Below are 25423 nucleotides of genomic sequence, written 5' to 3'. Positions count from 1 at the left end.
ATTTTAAACGTCTTAGGGAGTTTCGGTGCGAATATTCCCTTTTTCCCTCCTGCCGGGAGTAGGAGTGCTCTCTCGGCCCCGGTGAGCCGCACCGGGGTGGGGGGGGGGGGGCCGAGCCGTGTGACTTCCTGAAGCTTGTGAGATGTGAAAATAATAAATGCATACTAACCTGGTTATTAGACACGTGCAGCAAAAAATGATTCCGTCACATCCAGCATTTTTGCATCATCCAGGGAGCTTCTGGAGTGTTATCTACAAGCTGGACAAAAGGAGGAGGCCGCGAAGTTTTGTGCCACCGCAGCGCCCTTTATAAAAGCTAACGTGCCCCAGAAATACCGACACATCTTTTCTGTTATGGTAAGCTGGCGTGTTGAAAAACGGAGACAGGAGTGATTTTCTGAAGTGTCATTTTCAGAAAACGGTGTAGAAAAACAGCCCCGTCCACCCACTGAAAGGTATAAAAGCATACACACAGGGCACGTGCGTCAGCAAAACAAAACAAAATCTTTTGCTTTCATCGTGATCTTTGAATACTTCACTCGCAGCATCACTGAATTAAAAAGGGTCGCAGAAAACTTGTTGCGATAAAGTTGTTGTAAACCCCAACAACCTGTATGAGGAGCATCATCGACCACTCACTTCCATGGGGAGACAGCGCGGGTTGGCTGTGAAAACTGAACATCAGCACAGTTAATGAGAAGACACTTGCTCATTCCAAATATTAGTTTTAAAGGAGGATGTATGTAATATAACAACAGAAATCTGGATCTCTACCTAATCATTTGTTTAAATCCGTTAATAACTCAATTCCGTTTGACAACAGGTGCGCCATGAGTTACTGGATGAGGCTCAGTTAAAGGAAGAAAAGAGAACCTCCGTAAGCCTGTCTGTCACCTACCACATGAACGTGCTGAAAGCGTACGTGTTTCAGGAGTCGAGGGGCTGGCCAGCGTCTCTGTGCTGCCTGAGGGGCTGTGGCCGTGCGGGGGTGGCTGAGGCCTGGGCCCGGAGGACGGGACTCTGCGTTGCCTCCCTTTACTCAGAAGCAGCCAGAGAGGCTGCCATCGGTGAGGAAAGTGGTTTAGGAGGAGACAGTCTCCAGCTGGGTGAGACTGTCTGACAGGACCTTCCAGGGGAGGCGTGACATTTGAGCCTGACATGGAGAAAGACAACAGTAGGTAATGGGTAAAACCCTGACAGGGGAGGGTCAGAGCACACGAAGAGTGGAAATGTACCCGGGCACACACCTGCAACAGGGCTTTAGGAAGGGGGAGATCCACTGTGTGCGAAGAAAGGGCAGTGGGAGATGAGTGTGTGTGAGGGGCAGTGAGTGTATGAGGAGATCAGCGCGTGTGAGGGGCAGTGCGTGTGTGAGGAGAGGGCAGATGTCCGGAAGCAGGCAGGTTGCCGACCCAGGGTGCCCAGCAGGGGAGGTACGAAGGGCCAAGCCAGCCCACGAGGGAGCCCTCTTCTGGCTCTGGTCCTGGCAGAGGGTCTGTTCAGGAAGAAAGCTTGCTCTGGGAGTGAGGAGGATAAGGAGTGTGAGACGTCCTCTTGGAGAGAGAAGGAACGAAGGAGGAGCGATTTTTCAGGCCTTCTGTCGAGTGGGAAACACAGGCTCGTAGACTTGGGAGTTTCTCTTAGGATAATTTGAACAAATCTGACATGACGTTTTCGTTATTTAATGTTTGAATACATTCTAGGAAATTGGATAAAAATGAGTTACCTGAAGATGTCAACACAATTCTGAAGAAGACCTATAAACACTTAAGTTATTACAATCACGAGCGCTTCCCTTCGATCAGAGAGGAAAAGTAAGTGTCTCCAGTTCCACACGTCCGTAGTCACTGCGTGAAACTCGCAAGTGTAGGAAATGTGAGAAGACAGAAAAGGCCGTCCTAAGTACTGTATGGGCCTCGGCCATTGTGGAGGGTTTCATATATTTCTTCCCACTGTCTTTTTTGGTCTTGAGGTGTGTACCGTTTGGGGAGCATTCGGGACACGTAACTGCATATTGGACTCTAAATCAAATTTGGCTTCTTTTTTTTCTTTACTAAAAAAATTTTTTTAACGTTTATTTATTTTTGAGACAGAGAGAGACAGAGCATGAACGGGGGAGGGTCAGAGAGAGGGAGACACAGAATCTGAAACAGGCTCCAGGCTCCGAGCTGTCAGCACAGAGCCCGACGTGGGGCTCGAACTCACTGACCACGAGATCACGACCTGAGCTGAAGTCCGCCGCCCAACCGACTGAGCCACCCAGGCGCCCCCAAATTTGACTTCTAAGTGTAGGTGACTTTCAAGTCATTACAGCATCTTACACAGCATTTCAGTGTCTCAGTTCTGTGCCTTCCAGAATCCTCTCGGTGCTGTTTGAGTTTAGGATAAGTCCCGGGTCGGATTCCCAGGAGTGGGTAGCTGAGCCAGACGCTGACAGAACGAACCAGAATGTACTTTCCAGTTTATTCCCGCAGAGATGATGGGTTTGCTTCCCAATCCACTGTCACATTGTCACGTTGACATAAAAGGATGGAGCGAGCACAACCACACACCGTTGGTGTGGCTGCTGCAGTCACCGTATCGCTTTGTGATCCGTGTGCGCGTCCCCCAGGATCACTGAGGTGTGACCCTCAGCCGTGTCTGGGCCCTTTGAAGTCCCGCTGTTGAGAATTGATCCCTGGATAAATCCCACCGATTTTCTCATCAACTCTGCACTCCAAACACGTGAAACATCCTGGCCATTGTCCGCAGTGATCATTTATATACTTTTTCCATCCATCATTTGTTAGTTGACTTGAGGGTGTTATGGGTGGCATTGAGCCCCCCCAAAAGATCGTTCAAGTCCTAACCTTTGCTGCCGGTGAACATGATCTCATTTGGAAATAGGGTTTTGTGGATGTAACCAAGTCGAGATGGGATCACACTGGATGAGCATGGGCCCCGAGCACTGACTTTTGTCCTTATGAGAAGAGGGAGGTTTGGGGCACGGATGCCCCTGGGGAGGAAGGCCGGTGACGATAGGGGCAGACACGGGAGAGCCGTGGCCGCAAGCTGAGGAACACCACGGATGGCCACAAACACCAGAAGCCGGCAGAGCAAGGAAGGATCTTGCCCCGGAGCCGTCAGAAGGGGTGTGGTCCTGGGACCTCCATCTCAGTCTCCGGGCCTCTAGAACTTTAGAGATTAACTTGTTGCTGTTAGGCCACCTCGTTTGGGGTAATTGGTCCCAGGAGCCCTAGAAAACTCTTAGGCGGGGTCTATTTTCAGCTGCTACGTCACAGACTGTCACAGACATGGGGGCTTCAACAGTGCACGCTGATGACCTCCCTGTGCCTCTGGGACAGGGATCCAGGCACAGCTGCCATCGAGGTGTCAGCAGGGCAGTAGTGGTCTCTTCTGAGACCCGACTGAGCAGGGGCATTATCAGCGCCAGCTACGGATTCCGGACTAGCACAGGAAGCCAGCGCTGTTTGGGGTCTGGCCAGGGAAGCGGCCTCTGCCCAACATTGTGGGTTCCTGTTGGTTAGAAGCGAGTCTCGAAGGGAAGGGATCACACAGGCCATAGGCACCAGGGTGTGGGGTCACTGGACATCCTGAGGCAGCTTGTGTCTAGACGGGATGACCAGGGCCACAAGATGTCTTGGGTTCACTGTCACTTTGTGTATGAGCTCCCCCACTGCTCTTGAATTTATACAGAGTTAATGGGCCGGGAGTGGTCTGGGGATGCATTTTTAAAATGGTTTTCATCATTTTTTATTTCAAATTTGATATGTAATAATTGTAGAGAGTTTGAAAATGAATCGATGTCAGATTTCAACATGATCACGTAGGCTTTCACCTGCTTTTCCCATATAAATTGTGAACACGTTTCTGCATCATGAAATACTCTGCAACAGAGTTCTCAACATGGGTTTTCAGACCCTCGAGGTGGTCAGTGAGGACACCTCAGGTTGTGTGAACCTCGGGTTGTGTGAACCCAGGCACACACTTTTGAAGGCGGACGCATGTGTGCACATGGATGTGTGGCGTCCCCTCCGGCGTCCTCTGCTAGGGCTGGGCCCTCCCTTGGGGGGGTCTCACTACTCATATGAGTGGCCCCAGGGGAAGTTTCTAGAAATGGGTCTCTGGGGCACCCGATGGTGCAGAGCCGGGCCTCCTGCTGAGCTTGGATCGAGGGGGAGGGGCGGGTCCGTGCGGTGGGAGCTCAGGGAGCACCGAGGGGCAGCACGTCAGGGGGCCGGGCCTGCCGGGGCCTTGGAGCCCCAGGGGCTGCGAGGTGAGTACGGGGTACGTTCCTGTCACCTCTGTCCATTCATTGCTCTCTTGTTTCTTGGTTTCCAGAATTCTTTTGCTTTTTGAACTGGCTCGTCTTTCCTTGACCTTGAAATGTGAGCAGATCTCCTCTGACTGCATCTCCGACTTGAAGAAAATCGACAGCCAAGTAAGTGACCGATGACTGTGGCACGCAGCGCCTCCTCCCTGGGATCTGAACACAAAAGGCGAAAAGCAGGGAAAGGAATTGCAGCGCCCCTTCGTGGGGAGGGTCTGGAAACAGGGGCCTGGTAAACTCCTCCCAGTTTTCCTCACACACACGTCACGTCGTTGAGATGATGCGATGTTTGCATCACACACTGTTCCTGCCGTCCCTGGCACCGACCCGTGTTGCCACCGGCTGTTTGCACGGTCCACTTGAACGGCTGCACCGTTATTTCGTGATATTCATGGTCCGAAACTTACTCCTTGGCCGCGTTCTTGGACGTTCGAATCCTGTTACCTTTTGTTCTTACATGAACATTTTGTGCCTGAAGATTTTATCTGCACTTAGGGGTTTCCCCCTAACATAAGGTCATTGACGGGAAATTACTCTGGAAGTTTCACTTTTACGATTTGAAAATGCATATTATAATATTGCCCTCCAAAGAAAAATGTACATTCCCGCCAGAAGTTTCTAAGCCAGCTTTAGGTTTATGTGTTTTAACTTAAGAAGCCGCAAGGGCTCTCGCGCAGAGCAGAGGCTATTTAGCGGTGGCGTGGACAGTGTTGAACATGGTGCCCGGTGACCAGCAGAGGCCATGAGGGCCGCTGCCCGCTAGGGTGGGGAGGTTGGAGGGAGGATTCGCTCGCACGGTGGGACCATTTGCTCGGGTTGGGTGGGGGGGGGGGGTCACTTCCTGCACTTTCCATTGAGCACCTGCTGTGTTTAGTCCCAGATTACCTGTGGGTCCCAGATACCAGCGGGTCCTTGGGAGTCTCCCTCCAAATAAAGCTCTAGAGTGCCGCCCCTTCCGCGGTGCAGAGAATGGGACACTCGGTTTGGCAGAGGGGACACCAGTCATGTTTGTGGTTCTGTGGATCGGGAAATCGTTCTAAAAAGGGAAATAAAACTTCATTTGGACCTTGACCGGCTGGTAGAGCGTGGATAGGGCAGTGGGGTGGGGGTGGGGCTGGAGACCGCCGAGGCCAGAGAGCGGGGAATGAAAAGAGCGGAGGTACCTATTTGGAAGCACTTCCGGGTTCTTTTGCGGGTTGTTCCTGTCTTTTGTGTCCACACACAGTGGCCCAAACTTAGCATCGGGATCCCACCGGCTTCCATCACTCACCAGCTGAGTGACACCCTCGGGGTGTAGTTTTTTGTCTCTGTACGGAGCCAGCAGGGACAAGACCGCTTTCCTGGGGCCGCTGTCGGAGTCCAGTGCTCTCCCTGTGGTGAGGGGGGTGGTTCTTGCTGCCGTCGGCGGCTTCCTGCAAAGGTGGGTCACGTGTAGGCGACGGGGCCCTCACCACCCTGCTGCCTCCGGGGGAGGTCCCTCAGGGACTCTCTCCCCGACTCTGCCCAGCCGGCCCTGCCCGCCCAAGCTCGGAGGTGGCCTCCCTTCGGGCCGCCTGCCGAAAGCGATCTCCAGCGAGAGGAACATCCCTCCTGGGGGGGTGTTATCCCTCCTGGTGCTGCCATCTGACAGGGTCAGCAGGTGCTATCAGGCCTGTGGCATCTGGAAAAGTCCAGTGCCCGTTCTTGTTTATGTAGATTTTTCACTCGAATGAGGCGGGCTCAGCGAAGTGCATCTCAGAGGTCAGCGCCCCCTTTCCTCGCTGGTCTTTCCAACACCCTCAGTATTTATTGGTGCTGGATTTTGTGAATATTCTGCGTGTCCTTGAAGTGGATTCCTTCATTTTTTTTTAATGTTTGTTCATTTTTGAGAGAGAGAGAAACAGAATCTGAAGCAGGCTCCAGGCTCCGGGCCGTCAGCACAGAGCCTGACGCGGGGCTCGAACTCACGAACTGTGAGATCGTGACATGAGCTGAAGAGTAGGACACTTAACCGACTGAGCCACCAGGAGCCCCTAACACGGGTATTTCTAATATCACTCGAGAAAGAGCACATTGTCCTATGTCGTATGTCACCCCACTTCTCAGCGTAATGCCTGGCCCTGGAGAGGTGCTCTGCAGATTTTTGTTGAACAGATGGATGGGTGTTAAGATCATTCCGGTCTCTCTAAAGCGGGCACGTTCAGATTCCCGTGGTTTGTCAGCTCTTTCTGTGTAGGGTCTCCCTGCAGTGACGGGCAACGTGGTTGGGAAGTCACACGGCTGGGTCAGGCCCGGTCCAGATCCACCCTGGGTCAGTGTGGAGAAGCGGCAGCCGAGAGGGAAGAGGCGTCATCGGGGAAACAGGCAGAGCGAGGTTTCTGGCACTGACTGTAATGGCTGATGTCTTACTATCCTCTTAAGAGGAGAGTTAAACAAAAGTAAAGCAAAAACAAACATGTAGTTCTAGGTGATCGTTCAGAAATGAGTGGACCTTTTCTTAAAAGGGGGAAAGAATACGAAAGGGACATGGTGAAAGAAACGAACTTTTTCTGGCCAAGATGGAATAAAAGTCCCTCAAGCCTGAAACAACGAAAAAACCAAACAGTATGTGAAACGCTACATTTCAGGACGCTGAACAATAGATGATGAAGGGAAGTGAAACCAAGAGGTGGGGAACAGGTGGGGTGGGTCTTAGCATCGTCCAGTTTACCGCCTGGAGAGTTTGTAGACTCGGCGGGCGGAGGGAACACGGGTGAAGCCAGTGGCATTCTACTGGATGGAGGACGAGCTGCTGGTCAGGAGGACGAGGCGGCCCCAGTTCACGGGACCGAGGACCAGAGAGGAGCCAACTGCATGAAAGGAGCTGTGGAGAGCTCCAGGGGCTGCGTCAAGTCTTTAGCCGCGTTCTGATTAGCGCCCGTGTATGAGGAAACTACACGAGCTGCAGAGAGAATCCCCCAAAAGGAGACCAGGGAGCAATCTTCAGAGGTTACACGGGGCTGAGAGTACTTCCTGGAGTGGAATTTAAAGCCATTAGACCTAGATCCTGGCTTCGTGGCCGCTTAACACACATGTGTGTCACACACAGCATCACCACTGCCAGCTAGCCAGTGCCCGGGCCCCCGGAGCTGCTGTCACTTTGCAAGCACCCGCGACGCAGGCTGCCGCCTGGGCGCCTGTGCGTCGGACATCGGTGCCACCACCACTACCAGGGTGCTTGCACCCCAGGCCGGGTGCCAAAAGAGACATACCCTGTGGGACATACCCTGTGGGAGAAAAAGGGATTGGGGGGTCCCCAGCAGCCTTCACCACCAAAGACTCCAAGAGACCTTGAAACTAGAGACCAGCAGCCTCGACTGTTGAGGAACCCTATAGTCTTCGCCGATGCTAACCTTGGCTGATGGAGCCGCACGGAGACTGTGATGCTGGGCCTTTCCTAGAACTGTAGCCGCCACATCCTGTCCACACACCACAGGCGAAGGTCTTTCCCCACCAAAGTCTGGAAAAGATGACTACTTTGTCAAATGCACAGACGTCAACACAAGGCTGCAAGAAACACAAAAAATCAAGGAAACGCGGCATCACCAAAGCAACACAGCAGTGATCTGGTAGCCTCCTCCAAAGAAATGGAGATCTATGAATTGCCAAATAATTTGAAACACTTGTTTTAAGAAAAGTCAGCAAGCCACAAGAGAACACAGATACACAATGAAATCAGGAAAACCACACGTGAGCAAAATGAAAAGGTCGATAGCAATAGAAATCATAAGAAATAATGAAATAGAAATTCCGGAGCTGAAGGATACAGTGAATGCAGTGGAAAGTGCAGTAGAGAGCATCAGTAGCAGACTTGATCAAGCAGAAAAAAGAATGTGTAAACTCAAAGGTCATTTGAAGTTACCCAGAGGAGGAGAAATGAAAACGAGTATGGGAAGCCCATGTGAAGCGAAACAGTGTTTGCGTTATGGGAGTCCCAGAAGGCATAGGGAAAGGGGTGGAAACCTGATTTAAAGAAATAATGGTTGAAGTCTCCCCAAATCTGGGGAGAGATATGGTCATCCAAGTACATGAAGCTTGTTGGTCCCATAGGCTTCAAGCCAGTGGGGACTTCACCAAAACGTATTATAATAAAACTGTCGGAAGTTTTATCGTAAAAATTATTATAAAAGAGGATTCGAAAGCGGCAAGAGACAGTGATTTCATACAAGGGAACTGCCATACGGCCATCAATGGATTTATCAGCAGAAACCTTGCAGGTCAGGAGAGAGCTGGATGATATATTCAAAAACTTCCAAACAAGTATATTGTATCCAGCAAAGCTGGATAGTCCTTTCATTTTAGAAATGAAAGAGAAATAAAAGGTGTTCTCAGACAAACAAAAGCTGAGGAAGTTCATGACCACTAGACTTGTCTTAGAAGGAAAGCTAAAGGGAGTTCTTCAAGCTGAAATGAAAGGACATTAATTAAATATATGACAGTATAACGTTCACTGGTAAAGGTGAGCATATAGTCACGTCAGAGTATTCATATTTTAATGGTGGTGTGTAAGTCGCTTCCCCTGGTATAGAGTTTAAAAGACAACATTATTAAAAATAACACTACAGTAATTTGTTAATGGATACAAAACGTTAAAAGATGTAAATTGTGACATAAAAAACATAAAATGTAGTGGGGGGTAGTGAAAAGGAAGAGTTTTTGTACTGATTGGAGTGAAATTGTTTCAACTTAAAATAGATTGACATTACTATACATTTGTAAGGAGCCTCTTGTAACCGTGAAGCACAATGCGCAAAAGAGCGAACGAATCAAAGCATCCCACAGTGGAGAGCCGTCAAATCACAAAGGGAAAAAAAAAGCGAGCGAGGAAGAAAGAAACACAGGAAGTGCAAAAACCAGCCAGGAAGGAAGGTGGCGGTGATAAGTCCTTACCTATTAACAACTACTTTAAATATACAGGGTTAACTTCTTCTATCAAAAGAGACAGGGTACTGAATGGGTTAAACAACAAACCAAAACAGGCCCGACTGTGTGCCCACAAGAGACTCACCTCAGCGTCAAGGGCACGTGTAGGTGGAGAGTGAAGACGTGGGGAAAAGACACTCCGCGTAAATGGCAACCACAGAGCAGAAGTAGCTACACTGATACAAAAGTCGAAAAACGTAATGAGACCAAGAGGACCGTTATATAAGGACGTGATGAAAGATGGAGATGAACAGCCTATGAACAGAGAGAGGGCGAGGTCTGGAAGGGTCCCAAGGGCAGGAACCTCTGTCCCTGTAGAGTGGAGGCGGCTCACCCTCCTGGTATATGGACGTGTTTGCCAACCTCGAGGCTCCCCGAACCCTGTACTGTTGGGACGTTATGGAGCCTTCCTCCCATAGGGGTGATGCAATTAGTAATCCATCTCCAGCCCCCGTCCCCTCTCTCGGGGGTAGAGGCAGGTCTGAGAATCCCAACCTTCTAATCATGGCTTGGTCTTTGTGTGACCGGCCCCCACCCAGGAGCCCCCCCCCCCCCCAGAGCCACATCTTTAGGAAAGATGCTCCCGGTGCTCTGTCACTCAGGAGATTACCAGGGTTTCAGGAGCGCTGTGCTGGGAACCGAGGCAGAGACCAATGTTGATATTCACTCACGTCGACACACCTACTAGAACGGCCGCAGTGAGCAGACTGACCGCACCAGATGTGGGAGAGGACGTGGGCGGGCTGGGGCTCTCTGTCTGCCCAGCCGCTGGGGACTCAGGATGGCATGACACCTTTGGAAAAGCTTAGCAGTTTTGTAAAAAGTGAGGTAGACGCCTCCCTGACAAACCCCGGGCTCCTGCTGCGGCCCGCCTCCGCGTCCGGCGAGCAGGGCACTCTCTTCCTAAGCCGGCGGGGGTTAAGTCAAAGAAAACACGTTGGCCAGACTTTATAAGAGTTTATCTGAAATTGGTGCCATCATGTAAAAATTCGACGTCCAGTGAAATGGGCTCTCTCCCCCGTGGTTAAAAAGGTAACCAAAAAAGCTGTTTTTGCTTTCTCACTTGAGTCTTTGCATTTTGGGGGAAAAAAGTTACGTTTTTTAATATATGTATTTGTGTTCTCTAGAGGTCTTTTTGTTAAGTTTCTACCTAGTACGTTAATATCTTTAAATGGTTTTTGAAGTTAATGAATGTGTGTGATGTCTTTCACTAAAAACCCCCACGTGTACAAAAACTATGTGTGTCCTATAGGACCCTGGGAAGCTGATTGAAATCAAATGCCTGGAGTATGAATTAGAAGCTTTAGGTCTCGAAAGTAAAGTTAAAGTCTACGCCCGAGCAGCTGTTGAGGTAAGTCCTTGAACAGGAGTCAGCGTCACTGAGCGGCTTTGCACGTGTCCTGGAAGGTCGCTGGCCCCCGGGTGAGGGGGACACAAGGCCAGCCTCCCGTGCCTCGGGTTCCCACCGGTGAACACAGCCTCCCCGGCAGGAGCCCCGCCAGGATGGGCTCCCCCATGGCTCCTGGGCCACCACATAGAAGGCATATCGGGGTCACGCAGGCAGGGGGCGGGACACGGAGATGAGCTCCCGAGAGCCCTCCTGCTGCCCGAGTGGCGGTGCCCATCCCCGTAGCCCCATGCGCTTGCCCTTGGTCAGGCCTTCGTGTCCCTGTCGTGGCTCTTTGCCATCCAGACTCACGTCCAGGAAGGCAAAAGTCACTCCCTACCACAGCGTGGGGCTATCAGCCACGCGGGGCCTGGAAACCCGAGGGGCTCGGGGTAGGCGGTAAGGTCGTTGCATGCAGTGGGGGCAGGCAGGGATCTGGGGGTGGGGAGACGAGGGTGGCCAGAGGATGTTGGGGATTCAGGGATCCCCAAGTGCGTAGGGAGAGGCAGGGGCCCCGGGAAGGGCGGATCCAGGGGACGCCCAGGCGGGCGCGGTGTGTGCTCCCCGTCTGCGGTCAGAGAGGAGGCAGCTGCCCAAATGTGGTGGTGACGTGAGCTTGGTTCCACTCTCCCATCTGCTTACTCAGCGCGGTGGGATTTGGACCGGCAGCCACTGCCAGAAAAGGAGTCCAGAGATCATTTTAGACCATTGTTTAATGAGAAATTTGCAGCTTAAAAGGAGAAAAAAAGCTGTCAAAACAGAGATCTGGAGCCTCGTGTTGATTGGAGCCAATGCGGGCACTCGTGGGCTTGGCTCCTGGCACCCCCAGGGAACCTTCGGGCCAGGAGATCGGCGGCCGGGCACGGGGCCCCATCCCCCACACCTGCAGCAGGCTCTGTGTGGCACCTTCATTGCGGCCCGGCGGATATGCGTTCCTCTCGGACTTGCCCGTGTGGCTCCTCTAGCGTTGACCCTCCTGTCTGGCACCTGGTAGGCGCTTGACAAATGCTGTGTAGGAGACGCTTTGCAGGGAACACTTTGGCCCCACGTGTGATCAGGAGATAGCAGCAGACGGGTGGTGCGTGTGGCCCTGGGGGCCGCAGGGAGTGCTGTGTGGAGCACAGAGCAGCTTCGGGCACCGGTTCATGAGGCAGCGTGAGGGGAGGCCCCGAGGGTGCTGGCAGCCAGAAGCGTGGGACGTGGCCGAGTTTAGGACCCGTGGGCAGCCCCCGTGGGCTCTGAGGAGGCGTGGGGCTGGGAAGCCGGTTCCACGCATCTGAAAACGTGGGACCAGAGCCTGTCTGGTGGGAAGGGCACATGCAGCACGGAACAGGGGACGTGTTCTTTGGGTTGTAAACGTAACAGGCCGTGGGCCACAGGGAATGTACAAGGCTGAGAAGTGCACTTGGATGGACTCAATTCAGGGAAGAGAACCTCATCCACGGGTGTGCGGAGGCCATTCCGGGCTTTTTAAGGGAGCATCTCACAGACATTCTTACATCCCTTCTAGAAAAGAGGGTGCAGGCCATTGCCACAGACAGGCTCAGACCTCGGGTCCCGGCTGGCCCTCCAGCTTCCGGGCCTCGGGACCAGGCTCCCCACGCGGTACATGGTGCTTCACGGACCGGTCGATGTGTTTTGTGCAGGCCCAGCTGAATATCGTACAGAGACTGGACATCACACTGCAGCGAGCCGTGCGCCTGGGCGACCCCAGGGTCATCCACGTGGTGTGCACCACCCAGTGGAACACGTGTCTCCCTTTGCTGCAGCACAACCTGAGACACCACCTGCGGAAGCCGCTGGCCAACGTCGCGGACGTCCTGGAGAAGGGGGACAGGTGGCCTGCGTGTCTTCGTCCTGGGCTGTCCTCTCAGAGACAGGGAAACGTGGGGGCCAGGGCAGAATCCCTCAACACCGGGAAAAAGATGAAATCCAACTGACTTCCCCCAAAAAGGGTGCAAGCGGGAAACCCCACCCGTATCAGAAAGGGCTTGTGTGGCTGCCGCAGGGATGGAGCCATCCGTGTGCCCCGCGCGGGGCTCGGCGGTCCCCCACCGCCCGCTAACGGAAAGCGGGCGCCCGCCTGGGTCCCGGCACCGAGGGTCCCCGAGCCTGCAGGCACACCTCCACCTCCACTCTGCTTTCAGTAGGCCAGCCGTGGGAAGTGCTAAGAAGGCAGTAGAGCAGGGAGGGAGGGTGGGTGGGTGCTGTTTAGGCAGGACGGTCCCAGTCGGTCTCCGAGAAACCGAGCCCAGACAGAGGAGACGGCCCGGGGGCCGGGAGGATGACGCCCCAGGAGCAGAGCCCTCCATGCACGTAGAAGGGGGGCTCATCAGTCCTCCAGGGGCGGAGATTGTGCCGGGGGACAGGGTCATCAGAGGACCCGGCACAGAGGAGGTATCGCCAGTTGTCAAATGGCCACCCCGCTGTCGAGAACAGCCTGTGGACAGGGCTGGCGCCGGGTGGGATGGAAGCCGGCGTGAGCCGGGAGGGACGGAGCTGTGGGAGGTGGGCAGCAGGCCCACGGCCCCTTGCAGACACCCCGGTCTTGTGCGTCCAGAGCTCACAGGGCTCTCTGGGAAGGTCACCTGGGCTGTGGACAGGGCGTAAACCCAAGGTGGCACCCATTTGAGAGCAGGAGGGCAGAGCGGGCCTTGAAATGCCTAAAGAGACAGGCCGGCCCATGGGAGGAGGACGCAGTCCCGGCCAGTGGTCCCTGGGCTGCTGCGGGGCAGGGGCGACCCTAGGTGGGCACGGGCGCAGGTGCAGGGGGCGGGGCGGCTGGAAAGCACACGTGCCACATTCCCAGCGTCCTCGTTTTCCATCAGTTCTTTCATTTCAGAGATTCTCTAATTCTTCCTTGTCTTTGGCCTGCTTTTAATTTTAATGAGTATATTTCTTATTTCCTATTAGCTTATTTTCGTGTATGCCTGAGTTTAGAAAATAACTGGTAGTTTCCCCCTTTTTCTCTGCTAATTCTCCTAAGTGACATTGAGACACCGCTGCCCCCAGCACGACGCACGCGTGGGGGCATCCGCGTTGGCAACAGGCTCTTTAGCCCTGGATGGTGTTTCTTCTGCGGCTGTGAAGACAGTCATGCGCCTTTTCTCTCCCGTTCTTACTGCCTGAATCACGCCGATTGAGTTTTGAGGGTTGAACCAACCGTGCACGCTCTGTGTGGTCCCGATCTTTTCACTCTTTAATGTATTGCCAGGTTCGGCTTCCTTCCCGTGATCTGTTAGAGGGTCTTATGCATATGTTCATGAGGACATCGGCCTGTGTTTTCCTTCCTTTGTCAGGGTTGACATCAAGGTCATGCTGGCTTTATAAAATGAATCGGGAAGCTAAGAAGTATTCTTTCTCCTTAGAAGGTTCTGGGCCTGGGGGCTGTGCCGAGTGGCTGCTTCTGGAGGAGGGTTCCAGGCTGCCACACTCCCCGTGGCAGGTCAACGCCGAGGAGTCCTGGTGGCAGCTGAGGGCATTGTCTGTCCTTGTTGAGGGGCTCTTGGCAGCTCCTGTCAGTGTCCCCTCGGGCTGACCGTGAGGTCAGAGTTCCCCTGGGTGCAGAGTGCTCAGCCCAGCAAGTGCCGGCCGGAGTGTGGGCCTCCGGCTCCGAGCCGCCTGGCCTCTGGCACCCCGTGTCTCCCTCAGCTTTGCTCGGCGTGGTCCCAAACACCGCGTCCCGCACGTTTGGGGTCGTGTCTCCTCGTGGCCTCTTAGCCGCTGGTGACCCCCCTGCCTTGAAGGCTCCAGCGTGTGGTGGTAACACCACCTCCCCAGATGCACGGCCTCTCCTTTTCCATCCTCTTAAATCCTGTCCTCTGTGTACCTCGAACGCGCAGAGCACGGCCTGGCAGTGTCGGGTGGACCGCTGTCTGCCCGCCTTCCTTCACTGTGACCCTCTGCGTGGTGCCTGGAGCCCCAGACCCTCTGCGCTCCGTGTCCTGCTGAGCTGGTCTTCGACCTCACGTCTTTCCGCTCATCCTTTCTGCTTCCTGCGGCTCCTTCCCTGCCTTCCTCGAGGTTAACTTTTAGAATTCTGTCCACTTCCTCGGCTGTACTTTGCGGGGGGGGGGGGGGGGCGCCGCTCGAGGGCAGAGTCCGTGAGGGCCAGTTGCGCACCTGACCCCGCACCCCGCAGGCAGGGCCCCCGCGGCCCTTCTCCTCCCTCAGCCCGCTGCCTGCCTCCCCGCCGTCGTGGCCGTGGGCTCCCCTCGACGTAGTGTGACGTCTCCCACGTGAAGATGTGTGCACTTCACCCTGCAGTGCTGCCGTCTGGTCTTGGCGGCCGGTGGTTTTCTTCAACAAGGAGAACGTGTCAGAGGGAAACGGGGGTTTCTTAGGTTTGCCTCCCTCTTGGCCGGTCCCGCTGGGTCTCTCCCTCCCACACGCCCAGGCTCCCACCTGCTTGATCTCAGCCCTAAGAGCTTCTGCCGTGTTGACCTGAAATGGCTTCACCTCATCCCCATCTTTGAAGAGTATCTTCACCGGTCACCGGATTCTGGGTTCAGGGACAGTTTTCCTCTTCAGACACTTTGAAGACGACGTTCTGCTTCTGGCCGTCACAGTTCCTGAGGAAGACGTGCGCTGTTTTCAGCGTCGTTCTGTGTGCCGTGAGTCTTTCTGCTTCTTCTGTTTGCAGAGTTTTGGTCATGGGATTCCTCAGAGCCTTAAAGAATCCTCCTTGGGTTGGCTGCGATGCCCGGATATGTGACAGGACATCTCAGGTTTGCGGAGTTATTGGCTGTGACTTCGTCCTTCTCGCTCTCCGCCTCCTGGGACCTGGGTTTCGAGTGCGCCCTCCATGCTGCCCACAGGTCCCCAAGCCTCCGCTCATTCTTACATCTTGTTCAGTCTGTCCCTCTGATGGCTGATTTCCTTCCGCCGTCTCCTGTGTGCCGTGAGCCCTGAGCAGGAGTTTTCCCCTCACGTAGTCTAGTTCCGAGCTCAGGTACCTCCCGTGTCTGCATTTCTCCACCTCCCCTGAGATTCAATATCTGTTCTGTCCTTAGTATTGTTTTCCTTCAGGTTTTTGATATATTTGTACTTGTATTTTAATACGTGCATTAGTGGATTTATCTGGTAAACTCAACATGTGGTCCTTCCTGTATCCTGACTGTGGTCACATTTTTCTCGTCCTTGCTCACCTGGTATGCACTGAACAGTGTGGGTGATACACTGCGGGGTGCTAGGCTCTGTTGTCCCATCTGGAGAAGTTGGTTTTTGTTGGAAAGGCATCGAGTTAACCACGTCTGGTGACGAACAGCCTCCTGGTCATCCGGTCTCTGGTGTCACAGAGCCCCTCCCTCCTGCCAGCCTAGGACTCCAGCCGCCCAGGCTGTGCTCTGATGTCGCCTCCTTGGCACGGCGGCTCCGCGCTCTGTCCCCGGGGGGGCCGACAATCACGGGCTCGCGCCTGACGCCCCCCAGGGGCCGCAGTCTCGCTCTGCCGGAGCCTCGTGCCGGCCGCCTCTCACATGTGGCCCCGCTTTGTGGTTGCTGCGTGTCGCAGAGTCACTTACCACCGTCGGAGGATTGCTCACTTCTACATCCTTTTCGCCTGGTTCCGTTCCTCCCGTTCTGGCAGCTGTGTGCCCTCGTTCGAGTCACGGCCTCTTCAAGCGAGCCGTCTGCCAGGTCGTTCCCGGAGTGGGCTGACCCTCCGTGTGGCCCCCTCTGCTGTGTGTGGCATTGGCTGGCCTCGGCCAGCTCCTAAGGTGTCCTCTGTAGCCACCCCAGGACCATGGCCCTGGCTGCCGCCCGCACTCGTAGACAGTCTATGGACAAACCTGGTTCCCCGTGAGGAGCGTGGGCCCTCTCCCGGCAGTAACCAGGGCCACGGGGCCTCCCTGCCTCCTCATCCCTGAGGTCACAGGCAGGCCACGTGGCATTTGCACCTCCATCTGTGCTCAGTTCGTGGGTCCTGTGGAACTTGCGTTCGGCCAAATTTGTTGGATTTGCCAATGCTGGCATCCCAGGGCATGACCCCGTGACGTGGGCTCTCTGCCTCCCGTTGATGGAAAGGCTGTGAGGACCCCTCGCTGATACCCGTAGACACTGGCAGAGGTCGGGTGAGGGCCCATGGGGCACGGTGGCTGTTCTGAGCGTGGGGTGTGCCCCAGCTGCTAAGACCCGAGCGGGGCTGCCTTCACAGGGGCAAAGAGCAGGCTTCTGCCCGCACGCTGCAGGGGGGGCAGGCTGCAGGGAGCAGTGGGAGTGGGGGGGAGGGCGGGCGGCACCTGTGGACGGACCAGGTGGCTGCAGCGTCCCAAGCTTCCCTGTGCGCCACCCAGCAGGCCTCACTGGCGTGTCCCTGGTCTGCCAGCTTGCTGCTCCTGGGCCTCGGAGCGCAGGCCCCAGCCGCTCTGGCTTCCGCAGGGCCCTCGCTGCTTGTCCCCCCGTCTGAGTCCTCCAGGCAGGCCGGGCAGGGCCTCAAGGATGCAGGAAAGCCAGGAGCAGCCGGAGGCTCACTGCACGTCTCCCCCTGGGGCGTCTACCGGGAAGCCAGTGCTCCCGGGGCCCGCGTGACGCTGTGCTGTCCCCCCCTCCACCCCCGCCAGCCTCATGGTCCTGCTCCGCTGCCAGGTGCACATGGAAATGGTGCACATCGAGGAGGACGAGGACCGGCTGGAGCCGGCCATGTGGCACCTGCAGAAGGCCATGCGTCTGGACAGCCTGGGCCTCTACCAGGACCAGCTCAGGGTGGCCTTCAACCGGCTGCATCTGTGCACCAGGCTGTACCAGTCCCCCGAGCGTGCCGAGGACAAGGCCGTCGTGGCCATCGAGCAGGTGCTGTCGTCACGGCCTTGTGGGGTTGGCCGGGGGGCTGGGGCCCTGCAGGAGCCCACGTGCCTCCTTGGAACAGCCCGGAGACGGTGTCGCTTCTGGCAACGTGACAGCCCACTCTTCCTTCCTGCTGCAGGCGAAGAAAGCTATCCCAAAAGACAGCGTCAGGAAGAAGCGGGCTCTCCTAGTGAACGCGGGCCTGGCCCTGGCCCCCGACACCTTCCAGATTGTGCTCGACAGCGAGAACGGGGCCAAAGGTAGGCCGGCTTTCTCTTCCAGAGCCCAGGGGCCGCCTGAGCCTCGTGCCGTCTTGAGGCAGACGCTCGGCCTGGCGTGTGGGGGCCACGCCGTGCCGGCCGAAGGTCCGAACCTTGACGTGTGCGGTCTGGGCCTCTGAAAGCACCAGTCTGGAGGGGGCATGGCTGCAGCCCCCCTGGGTCTTGCAGGTGGCAGTGTCCTCCGTGCCTTCCCCTCGTCCCCGTGGAGACACAAATAAGGCCACATTCTGAGGTTCTGGGGGTTAGGGTTCATCATACCTTTTTGGGGGCACAGTTCTGCCCACTGACCCGCCAAGCACATCACATTCTTGGGGACGGCGGCCGGGTGCCCGGCTGGGGGGCCCCACCGAAGGCCGCCCCGAGGCTCCCCCAGCTGTCATGCCCCAGCGGTGGGTGGAAGACGGCTCTGGGACGTGGCCCTCTGTGGCCGTGGGGCTCATTGGGCGTGGCCGCCCTGGCTTTCCACTGTGCCCTGCAAGTGTCGGCAGAGTCCTGAGGTGCTCCGATCGGTAAGAGCATTGCTGGCCGGCCGGGAGCCCAGCCGGAGAAGGCACTCCCTCCGGCCCTGCGGGGTGAGGGGCCCCGGGGGCGGGGGGCTGGCTCCTGGAGGTGGCTGGCGTGTTGGCTGAGAGGGGCACAGCATGTGCCACACGCTCTGTGCAACTGTGCCGGGCAGCCCCGCGCTCGGGCGAGCCTGGCTCTCCGTGGCTTGCGCTTCGTTTATCAAAGGGAGCCCCCGCCACCCAGCAGACCAGAGGGCCAGGCCGCGGGAGGGAGCGGGGGGTGTCGGGCAGGGGCCGGTGTGAGGGAGCGCCCTCCGGAGGGGCACCAGCTCACGCCTGTCCGGAGCGCAGAGCCCCCGGGCTGCTGCGTGTGGGGGCGGCACCCCCCTGGCACCAGGGTCCCCGGGACGAGGTGCGGCCCCTCCCAGTCCTGGGCCCTGGGACACCGGACGCCAGCCTTGCCCTTCCATTTCCGCCCGCAGTGTCTACAGGGAAGACCGGGGGCCGGTTCAGCTACCTGTTCGCGAAGGCACGGCACCACATCATCAGCGTGGACAAGGCCGCCGGGCACTTGCGGCGTCTGGGGGGCGAGAACGCCAAGGAGCGGTGGGTGAGGCGGTGCCCCCGGCCGGGCTAGCGGGACACCCGCCCCAGCAGGGAGGGGCGCGGGCACCCCCCACGGGGCGAGAAGGGCTGTGGCTCGCGCGACCCCGCGGTGGTGCCGGGTGGCCTGTCACGAGCGACACGCACGCACGCTCTTGTCGCTTGGCTCCTCGGCGAGCAGAATACAGATCTGGGCCGAGCTCGCCAAAGTCGCCCGGAAGCAGGGGGTGTGGGACGTTTGCCGGACAGCGTGCCGCTTCTGCCTCCTGTACGACAACGTCAAGGCGAAGAAGCCGACGCGGCCGAAGAGAGGTACGAGGGCCCCCACACGCGCGCCCAGGCGCCAGCCAGGGTCGCATGTTCTCCGAAGCCCAGAGTCGGACCGTGCAGCCGCCCCTGGGCAGGGGCCGGCAGCCCCGATGACCAGTGGGGCGGCTCCTGCCGGGGGCCGGGTCAGTGTGCACGTGCTGGAAGCAGGGGTCCTGCGATGGAAGGGACTCCCGAGCGTCACCGTGACCTGATGGACCCTGTGCTGCCGGGCCATTGTCCCTTTGCTCTTTGGTCCCTCAGGGTCATCAGGGCTCCAAAAGGGAAGGCACCTGCTGTGAGCAAGAGAACAGAGGCCGCCGTGTCGGGCGCCTGGGGGCAGAGGGCAGAGGGCAGAGGGCAGAGGTGACAGTGAACGGGGGGGGGGGGCTGAGGTGGGTGGGGTTTTCTCGGGAGTGTGGGTGGAAGACGGCTCCCCACATCAGCACAGATTCTGGGGCTGATGGGTCAGCGGGCAGGTCCGGTGGACGGTCAGGGCAGAGGCATGTACCAGGGGTCTGAGGAGACCCAGGGCAGGGTTGCTGCAGGCTTGGTGGGGCCGGGTGCTTCTCAAGGGGCACAAGCAAAACCAAGAATGTGTTGTCGGGGACATCAGTGACACGTGAGCTGCGGCTGAGCCGGCTTTGGGGACACGTTAGCCACCCGCCCAGGGAGCCCTGCACCCCGGGTGTGGGGGGGGCCTTTCCTCCAGCCCCTTCTAGCAAAGACGCACCTCCCAGAGACCCCTGTCTGCCCCGGAGCTGGGGGTGAGCCAGGAATCCTTGAGTTGTTCTTGTTCCTTTGCTGCAAAAGAAGCACCACGTCTGACCAAGGCTGAGGCTCCGCTCTTTCCCCCAGGAAAGAAGAAGAGGGGCGGAGACAGCGCGGCCCAGGACGGCTGGGGCCCCTCAGAAGTGACCTCGCAGCGGCAGGCGTCCCCGAGCCTGCTGCGCAAGTTCGCCGAAGTGGGGTTCATCAACGCAGAGGTGCGTCGCTGGTGGGTGGGCATGGGCGCCTGTGCTCTTGTGGAGCACTGCCCCTGAAGGCCTGCCTCCTGAAGGGACAGGTGCCGAGTAGGGGCGCCTTCCTGGTGCACGAGGGCCCCGTGATCACGTGTCCCCTTTCCTTAGAGATAGTTTCTGCATCGGGAGCCCACAGTCACGTGGGGACTACGCAGTGACCTGCTGTTTTGGGGGGTTGCATCGGAGTGGACGTCAGAAGCACTTTGAGCAAGTTGTCGTGGGGAGAGGTGTGCCATCAGGGGTCAGCACTGGGCCACAGCACCTGCACCTCCGCCCGCGAGGGCCACGCTCCACGGCACTGCGTAACCAAAATCCTTGGAGCCACGTTAGGTCGTTTCTCCTGGGGTCTGGGCAGCCGGGCTAGAGCGCTCTCTGAATTACTCGGGGACCGTCTGCTAAGTTCCTCCCAAATGCCGGGCCGATGCCATGAGCTGGGGACGCGGTGACGACTGGGGCACGGCCAGTGGTGGCAGGGCCACCTGCCCGGCCGTGCCAGTGCTCTCGGCAGCCTTCAGTGCCTCTGCGCACTCGTGAGGTGACCGGGGGCAGACGCGGCCGGGCGCTGGCTAACGTTGAGAAGTGACTGTGTCCGAGGAATGGCGTGACTTGTGTGTGGCTCGTAGAAGGAGCCGTCTCTTCCCGGGACACGGTATTTGTGGGTGAAGTGGAGGGAGGACCCTTGAGGCTGAGAGGACCACGGGGCATCGCGGGGTCTGCCCACCCTGTGCCTGGCCGCGTGTTCCCGCCTGGCGCTGCGTCTGTGCCCTGTGACTCTGCCGCCCCTCGCTTCCTTCACAGGCCACCGTCCACCTGCTGCGCTCAGAGGGCGTCCAGCTCAATGACCACCCCACCCCCCCGGAGGACCCGAGCCAGCACTCGGCCGGCTACACGCTCGAGGGCCCCGAGGACAACACACAGTGGGTCGTGTACCGGTAGGTGGCCCGGAGGGGCCCCGGCGTCCCCGGCAGCTGCCAGCACGGCTCAGCCACGGAGCGGGCCGGGTGGCCCAGGGAGGCTGCGCCCACACCAGGGGCGTGGCTGGTGTCATGCGTGGCCGGCGTGGCAGGATGGTTTGTCTAGTGTGTTTTAGTAGAATCCACACTTTGGCTCCTTCCAGTTAGCGTATTTTGTTATTAGTAAAAAGAGGATACGATGGGTTGGTGTAAGCAGTGGGGTGTGGAAGGGGAGCGGCTTTCCGTGCGCTCAGAGGACGAGCTGTGGTCTGGGCCTCGGTCACGAGTGTGGGTGAGCAGAGCGCTTCACGTAGAACATCCCAGAAGACACAGCACGTGAAATGCCACGACTGAAACGCTCGTGAATTTGAGATGCTCTGTTAACAGTGATACCAGGGTCTCAGTTGCCTTTGATCTAAAACTAAGTATTTTTAAGAGAGAGTGTGGTAATGCGTGAATATCGGCCCCATGTCGCAGGAGCCGCACACCGTCTAACTGCCCACCCGCTAACTGGAGGGGCGAGCCTCTGTCACTAGCGAACAGGCTCCCGTGGAGGCAGCGGGCAGGCGCAGCACGGGGACACGGCCCGGGCCCTGCGGGCGGGTCGAGGGGACACAGTGGGTCGCGGCAGGCAGTCCAGGCCGGGGGCGGGCTCCGCAGACCAGTGGGCCACGGGCAGACCGCGTGTTCGAGTCCCTAATGCCCGTTCGGGAAAGGTCTTGTTTCGAAGGAAGAGCTTGACGGGGTGCGTTCTGCAGGGCCTGGATTGAGAGTCTGTCACAGGGCGCCATGGACAGCTGGCTGCGGTCCGCCGAGATCGGGCAAGAGATCCAGGAAGGCTGGATCGTGCAGAACGCGGTGGTCTACGTCCTCAACCACAACCGCCACCTCATCGTGGCCGGGAGGCAGAGGGAGCTCGTGGACGCCTTGGACCACCTCCTGAGCATCGTCAAGGCCACGGGCCACAACGGGTAGGTGTGGCTGGCGGGTCCCACGTGTGGTCCTGACCCCTGGGGAAGGCTCCGTCCTGCCGCTCCGAGAGACCTTGATTCAGGCCCGGGGACCGTGGGGTCACACACGGGTCCGCTGGTGGGGGTGGTGCCCCGGGACCCTCCCCACCGTCGTCAGTGCTATCCTTCCAGGAAAGGCAGGTCTGCCGTTGGCTGGTGTCTGACAGTGATTGGGACGTGGGGACAGGGGGACAGGGGGAAGGCTGTGGGAGCACAGGGAGGGCTGCTCCAGCATCCCAGGCTCCGTTCACTAGCTGTGCACCCCAAGCCAGATGCTCACCATCTCTGAGCCGCAGGGCGGCCTATAGTGGTGGAGGAAGGCCTCGGGCCCACCCGGCAAGGAGCCCCCCACCCTCACTGTGTCTCAGCGCGGAGCCGGCCTGCCCCACTCTGTTCCAAACCGAATGATTCTAAGGAAGGTTTGCTGAGACCCAGATCAGCTGGGAAAAATGGAAGCAAAGAGCAACTTCTTTGTACAAATCTCATCTGGTTTCATGGAAGGTTGCAAACGTGCGTCTGTGTTTTCTTATGTAGACGGATGGGGGCCCGGGAGATTGCTGTTTTCGGGAGCTAAAATCGGAAATTTAAAAGCAAGACAGACCACAGTGTCACCCGACAAGGATGACATTTAAAGACTCTCCTTGTGTGTTTTTTTGCTGGTTTGGTTTTTAGTCTGAACGATAAGCTTTAGGTTTTCTCATCGGATACCGAAGTGGATGTGCTAGGCGGGGTGGGAACCAGCAGGCCGCGTGCCGGTTTTCGTCAGGGACGATTAATAACGAACACGGAGCCCGAGCTAGAGAGCCCCTCGCTGGGCAGTGAGCAGGCCCTGTGGATGCCCCTCTGATGCGAGCGCCCCAGCGGGGCTCCGCAGACGCCAGCCTCTCCCCTCCCAGCACTGCCATGAGTTTCCATCGCAGATGGAGCTCAGACTTTGAGTCCCCGGTTCTGGACGCGCGGAGACCGTTTGCAGCAGTTTTCAACGTTTTGGTGCCATAACGTTGCCAGTGAGAAACGTGGGCGTTCTGGCCGAGGCCCATTTGATCTGTTAACCAACCAGTAAAAGTGCCCGGGCCGCGACTGAGGCCTGCGCGGCCTGACGGACCCCCGGCAGCGGGCACGGAGGCCAGATGGGCCTCTCTGTCCCGCCCCGATGATGCCCCGAGGAGCCCGCCCGCCTGGCACGGCGGCGCCCTCTCGCCAGGAAGGCCACCTGTGGCGGGGGAGCCAGGCGTCACCGGAGCGGCCCTCGTCACAGCCAGCTTCCCCCAGGAGGCCTTGGCAGCTCGGCAAACTGGCGCCGGGACCACGGGCGCCTGTCGTTGGTCCCGGCAAGATGGGAGCCCGGCAAACGCACTTTGTCACAGACTCGTCTGCTTGAGTCTGTGCGTGCGACTGTGTTCTCACCTGCCGGCATGCTCTTTCCAGAGACTGCACTCTGCTGGGGATGCTCTGCAACACTTTGGCTCGAGGCTTGATTATCAACTGGATTCCGACCCAAGTGCCGGAAAAATCTAGAAGACCCATGCGCCCGAACCTGTTTCACGCACCACTGGACTCGGGAGCCAGCGCTGAAGTCAGGACCGCGGTGGAGGTAGAGCCCTCGCTGCGCGAGGCCGGGGGGGACCCTCAGTCCACTAGCGCAGGTGACGGGTGGCCATTAGGAGGTGAAACTGGCTAGGGTTTTCTACTGCCGGGACATGGGGTGCAGGGCAAGGAGGGGCAGAGAACATGCATTTCTGTAAGAGGAAGACAGAGAGCCGGGTGTTGTCAGGGAGGGGAGGCGGCGGAGCCGGGCAGGTGGCAGGGCCAGCCGGGGGCCCCCCAGGGGCGCGTGGGGGCCAGGCCGCCAGCTGCAGGCCTGGTGCCTGTTTAAACCCCTGCCGGTCTGACCACGAGCCAGGTCCACTTACTTTTACTAGTTTGGGTCTTGGCTCGGGCTCCTGTTCAGAGTTCAGGCTCTAGAACAAGGCCCCATCTGCGTCAGGTTTGCGAGTTCGCCCTGAACCTGAGCACCGGGACGGAGCCCGAGGAGGTGGTGCCCGTGAGCACCCAGCAACAGCTCCTTGCCACCTGGGTGAAGGCCCGGCAGCTGCTACAGCAGCAGATCGGGCCGCGGCTGGGCGCGGACGAGCAGGTGCCAGGGGCCTGGGGCGTGGGCGGCATCTGGGAGCTCCCCGGGGCCTGCAGGGCGGACACCTCCTGCTGAGGTCTTCCCTGGTCTCCCGCCTGAAGGCGGACAAGCAGGGACCCAGACAGGAGAGCTCCCACAGACGTGGGCTCTGAGGTCATGGGCGGCCCCGCCCCACCCCCCGGCCAGCCCAGCCACCAGACCTGCTGCCTCGTTGCTGCCTGGAAAGGGACCTTGGAGAGAAACCGACACACCAATGGCTCTGGCTGTCGCCGCGATGCTGGCGTGTCCCAGGGCTCCGGTCCCCAGCGTCCCGGCACCCCCGCGCTGACGGGCGCTTACACTTCCTTCCCCCAGAGTCCCAACGAGGACATCAACTCGGTGACCAGAGTTCTCGTTGCTCTGGAGATGTACTCCTGCAACGGGCTGGGCCTCATGGACTTCTCCGTGCCCCCCTTGGCCCAGGTAGGCGCCACGAGTGCCCAGAGCCCCCAGCCTGAGGCCACTCGTTCGGGTCAGCTGCTCAGACTCAGAGCCGGGGTCAGAGGGCCTTGCCTGAGGCGGCAGACTGGGTGCCCTGTCGCGGGACCCCGTCCTCACCACGGCGCTCACCTGCCCCTCGCAGAGTGCCCGAGCCATTCCACGTGGGAGCCACCCGTGCGCTTCCTCTGCAGTCGGCTCGGGGCGGGGACCCCGGGGGTGGCACGTCAGCCGCGCTAAGAGACGCCCCTTCTCCCCTGCCCGGAAGGTGGTGGAAATGGCTTCCGAGTGCAACTGGCCGGACCCCCTGGTGGAGCTGCAGACCCTGACACGACTGACCCACTTTGCCCACATGGCCCACGACCACGAGGTCGCCATGGCCTGCTCACAGAAGGCCATCCAGATGGGCATTAGGCTCCTGAGGATGTTTAGCCGGTAAGTAGCTGTGGACCGATCCCCCCGAGGCCCGAGCACCAGCCCTGGGTCATCCCAGCACGTGTCCCGGCAGCCTTGTCCGTGTGTCCGTGCGCCTCTGCCTGCCAGCTCCTCGTCAGCCAGCACGAGGCCGTCAGCCATGGCTCCAGAGAGCCGGGTTCAGAGGGGTTCTGAGGCCACACAAGGCTCACTGGCCGTGAGCGTGACGGTCACGGGCACAGAGGCAGAAAGGGGCTCCCGGGTCAACCACCTGCCATC

General features: G+C 58.2%; 1 protein-coding gene across 5 annotated transcripts in view; it reads left to right on the top strand.

The window, feature by feature from the left end:
* Positions 1-25423, top strand: part of CFAP46 (cilia and flagella associated protein 46) — a 96246-nt gene that overhangs the window by 4177 nt on the left and 66646 nt on the right. For 3 of the 5 annotated variants that reach the window (XR_009252785.1, XM_058698213.1, XM_058698211.1), the window contains exons 6-22: positions 234-357; positions 824-918; positions 1704-1814; positions 4342-4441; positions 10524-10622; positions 12305-12495; positions 17219-17447; positions 17581-17701; positions 18708-18831; positions 19010-19140; positions 19993-20120; positions 20955-21088; positions 21868-22080; positions 23548-23713; positions 24107-24256; positions 24608-24715; positions 24999-25165. Coding sequence is in view for 4 of the 5 variants with exons in the window: in XM_058698213.1 (XP_058554196.1) it covers positions 234-357; positions 824-918; positions 1704-1814; positions 4342-4441; positions 10524-10622; positions 12305-12495; positions 17219-17447; positions 17581-17701; positions 18708-18831; positions 19010-19140; positions 19993-20120; positions 20955-21088; positions 21868-22080; positions 23548-23713; positions 24107-24256; positions 24608-24715; positions 24999-25165 (2391 nt within the window). In the remaining variant the exon portion in view is untranslated. The remainder of the gene's footprint in view (positions 1-233; positions 358-823; positions 919-1703; positions 1815-4341; positions 4442-10523; positions 10623-12304; positions 12496-17218; positions 17448-17580; positions 17702-18707; positions 18832-19009; positions 19141-19992; positions 20121-20954; positions 21089-21867; positions 22081-23547; positions 23714-24106; positions 24257-24607; positions 24716-24998; positions 25166-25423) is intronic. The other 2 variants (XM_058698210.1, XM_058698212.1) reach the window with 2 other exon arrangements.

The sequence above is a fragment of the Neofelis nebulosa genome, chromosome 13, assembly GCF_028018385.1.
Source record: "Neofelis nebulosa isolate mNeoNeb1 chromosome 13, mNeoNeb1.pri, whole genome shotgun sequence".
NCBI lineage: Eukaryota > Metazoa > Chordata > Mammalia > Carnivora > Felidae > Neofelis > Neofelis nebulosa.
This window is presented reverse-complemented; position numbering and strand designations above follow the sequence as displayed.